Source organism: Tripterygium wilfordii, chromosome 18 (genome assembly GCF_013401445.1).
Source record: "Tripterygium wilfordii isolate XIE 37 chromosome 18, ASM1340144v1, whole genome shotgun sequence".
Classification (NCBI taxonomy): Eukaryota; Viridiplantae; Streptophyta; class Magnoliopsida; order Celastrales; family Celastraceae; genus Tripterygium; species Tripterygium wilfordii.
This window is the reverse complement of record NC_052249.1, coordinates 6,535,163-6,538,937: the sequence shown is the minus strand read 5'-3', so window position 1 is coordinate 6,538,937 and position 3,775 is coordinate 6,535,163. Positions and strand designations below refer to the sequence as shown.

At 48.0% G+C, this 3,775-nt stretch overlaps 1 protein-coding gene across 1 annotated transcript; it reads right to left on the bottom strand.

Annotated features, from left to right (window-relative positions):
- Nucleotides 1-1,108: 1,108 nt before the first annotated feature.
- LOC119983411 lies at nucleotides 1,109-2,781 on the bottom strand. The gene is made up of 2 exons (XM_038827098.1): nucleotides 1,680-2,781; nucleotides 1,109-1,384 (listed from the first exon to the last, which is right to left on the bottom strand). Exons 1-2 carry the CDS (start codon nucleotides 2,779-2,781, stop codon nucleotides 1,347-1,349), a joined length of 1,140 nt encoding a protein of 379 aa, XP_038683026.1. The 3' UTR covers nucleotides 1,109-1,346.
- Nucleotides 2,782-3,775: the final 994 nt, after the last annotated feature.

Sequence of the window (3,775 nt, the reverse complement as noted above, 5' to 3'; positions counted from 1 at the left end):
GATAGCGAGGTGCAGGAGGATCCGTACTAGCAGATGATGGACAAGTGATCGAGGAGGATGAGGTAGTATCAAAACTAGAAGATGGGACATAGTCAAGATCACGGGTGTAGTGAAGAGGATAAGGAGTAATACCAGATGAAGGAGGAGAGGAACAATATCAGTCGAGGACGATGATGAAGATGGAGATGGAGGATCAGGTACAGGGGGAACGTGATCAGGGCCAACAGAGGACGAGGAAGATGGAGGATTAGGCTCAGTAGGAGTAGAATCCGAGGAGTGGAAGAGATTGAAATATCTAGAATGGAGGTAGAAAAATAGGAGGAGAGAGAGTAGAAATTTCAGGAGTGGGTAAAGGCGGAGGCGTAATAAAGGTAAGATCCTGAGATGTCGAGAAGAAATAAGGAACATCCTCAAGAAAGGAGACATGACGAGAGATACGGACGCGCCGAGTCAAGGGATCGTAGCAACGATAACCCTTGTGTTCAGCACTGATACCGAGGAGAACACATTTGACAGAAACAGGAGACAATTTGGAACGCTCAGGAGGAGGTAATAGGACAAAACAAGTGCAGCCAAATGTGCGAAGACGAGAGTAGTCAGGTGGGGAGCGGAAGAGCCGCTCATGAGGAGAGATACGACCAGGGAGAACTGAAGAGGGAGTAATGTTGATAAGATTGACTGAAGTGAGAACAGCCTCAGCCCAGTAAGAACGAGGCACAGAAGCAGAAAGTAGAAGTGCCCGAGTAGTCTCTAGAATGTGTCGATGCTTCCTTTCAGCAACACCATTCTGCTCATGTGTGTGAGGACATGAGTGTTGAAAAATGGTACCGTGAGAGGAGAGCAATGAGCGCATACTAGAAGACAAGTACTCAAGAGCACAATCAGAGCGAAGCGTCTTGATGCGACGATCGAACTGGGTAAAAATCATAGTGGTAAAGTGCTCATACACAGAGAGAATCTCAGAGCGATGTTGTAAGAGATAGACCCAGGTATAGCGAGTAAAGTCATCAATAAAGGAAACATAATAACGATAACCACAAATAGAAGGGAGAGGTGCAGGGCCCCAAATATCTGAATGTAATAGATCAAAAACACTAGAAGTTTGGGATACACTGGGTGAAAAGGGGAGTGCTGTAGCTTTAGCAAGCTTACAACCAAGACAAGGACTCAAAGCAGAAAAAGGACCACGACCGAGAGCTCCAGACAGGGAGAGACTCTTCAGTCGCGATTCAGAAATATGACCTAATCGTCTATGCCAGATATCAGGAGTAGGAGAGGCAAGGCCACAAAAACTGGGACGCGAGGAGGGAATGTGGAGGGACTGGAGATGATAGAGGCCACCCACTCTACGACCACTGCCAATCACCCGGCTGGTAGACGGATCCTGCACACGACAAGAAGAGGTATGAATAAAACATCATAGCCAAAATCACATATACCACCAACAGAAATAAGGTTCATGCTCAATTGAGGAGCATGAAGAACAGAGGGTAGAGAGAGATGGCCTGAGGGCTCTGAGGTAGTAGTAATAGAGCCAGCCTGAGAAACTCTCAATGGAGAACCATCAGCAGTGTAAATAGAGGGAATAGGAGGTGAGGGACTACAATCAGTCAACAGTGAGGCATCAGAGGTCATATGATGAGAGGCCCCAGAGTCAAAAGTCCAAGTACTAGACATACCAGTGGCTGAGAAAGCAGAGGGTGCAGGAGTGCTACCAGTGCTAGAAAAAGTAGTCATCTGCTCAAGACGCTGTTGATACTGCTGGAACTGCTGGAACTGCTGAAATTGCTGAATATCAATCTGAGGCAAAGCAAGAGCAGGAGCAGGAGCAGGAGAAGGAAGTGCATGAGTAACAGCCGCAACAGTGGAAGTGGAGGCACGGCGGCCGCGGCCACGAGGTCCAACACGACGCTCGGGGTGGAGCTTCCAACAGTCATCTATAGTATGACCTGGCCGCATGCAATGAGGGCAAGTAGGACGACCAGAGGGAGCTGTGGAAACACTAGAGGGAGCTGCAACAAGAACACCGGAGAAACTAGAGGGCGCAGGAGTAGACTTGACCCCACCTAGTAGGCGAAGACGAGTCTCCTCGGCGACTAACTCAGCAACTGCAGTCTCGAGGCTGGGAGGGGGGTCACGATGTATAAGCTGACCAACCAGAGGACCAAACTCGGGGCGGAGAGCCATCAGAAACTCGTACATGTGACGCATATCCCAAAAAATCACATCAGCAGCAATATGACTGCCAGCAGGGAGAAAAACCTCCAACTCACGCCAAAAACCACGCATGTGGTGATAGAACTGCTGAATAGACCGATCATCCTGACGAGCAGTAGCAGCCTGAGTGAGAAGTGAATACTGACGAGCCCCACTGCGTTCAACAAAACGAGCGGTAAGAGATCTCCAAACAACATGGGCAGCTTGAGTAACTAGATCAGGACGGAGAGCCGGGTCGAGAGACTCAATCAGATAACTGGAGACTCGGTTAGTTCGAAGAGTCCAAGCAGTTAAAACATCATCAGAACCATCAGCAGGTGGACCATCTGTGAGATAAGATAAGAGCCCTCGGCCAAACAAGGCATTACGAACCGTGGCACTCCAAGTAAGCCAGTCACCGGCTGAAGTGAGCCGAAAATCAGTCGAAGTGGGAAGAAAATCCCGAGGAAGGTCAAGGGTGGTCAAACCAACGGTCGTCGATGATGCAGCCGAGGTCGACAAAGACCGAGTGGCAGAGGAACCAGTCCCCGTCAAAGGTCGAAAATCAGCACCAAGAGTTGCCATCAATACAAACTACAATTAAAAAAAAAATCTGTAGGGACTAAACTGTAAGTTCAGAAAGCTGGAGGGACCAAACTGCAATGTCAGAAAGCTGGAGGGACCAAACTGCAATTTCAGAAATATGGAGGGCCAAACTGCAATGTCAGAAAGCTGGAGGGATCAAACTGCAATGTCAGAAAGATGGAGGGACCAAATTGCAATTTCAGAAATATGGAGGGCCAAACTGCAATGTCAGAAGATAAAAAAAACAGATCTGGCTGGGTTGGCAGAGTGGACCAAACGAGGCGGAGAGCACCGATCTGGACAGTGCTGGTCGGCAGAGAACTGTGCCGAGAGAGATGAGAGTAGAGGCGCACTAGAAGAAGCTCGCCGGCAGCTGAGAGATCGGAGCTGGGAGCTGGCAGCTGGGTTGGCAGAGTGAACCAAAGCTGGTCGGTAGAGAACTGGGCAGTGCTGGTCGGCAGCAGAGATCTCGTCGGAGCTGGACTGAGAGAGCTGAGAACAGCGGCCGCAGAGAGCACCGAACTGGGCAGTGCTGGTCGGCAGACAACAGAGATCTACCGAGATCTCGCCGGAGCTGGGCTGAGAGAGCTGGGAACAGTGGCGCACTGGGAGGAGCTCGTCGGAGAAGAGTGCCGCACGAAAAAAAATTGTAGAGAAAAAAAACTTAGCTCGATACCATGATAATAGATATGAAATTGTGTAACAAATGAGTAATACATGAGTATATAGACAAGAGAATGAAGAGAAGACCATACTACCCTTCTATACTAAAAATATACAAAATACACATCTCTAACAGTGAAAAAGTTGTCTATGCATAGAATTGAGCATTTCTAAGGTATCAAATATGACCATTATACTCTATTTAGTGTTATAAGAAGTCTTAACTTTCTAGTTTAGCTTTTGGACAACATTTCGTTAGGTAAAGAAGCCAATAGACCAAGTTAAGTTCAAAATTACACTAAACGTGAAAAAGTTGTCTATGCATATAACT

Coding starts and splice junctions, on each gene's coding strand:
- LOC119983411 (XM_038827098.1), bottom strand. CDS start 2,781: ATGGCAACTCTTGGTGCTGATTTTCGACCTTTGACGGGGACTGGTTCC. Junction 1,385..1,679: donor CTCTGCTTTCTCAGCCACTG/GTATGTCTAGTA, acceptor TGTCGTGTGCAG/GATCCGTCTACCAGCCGGGT.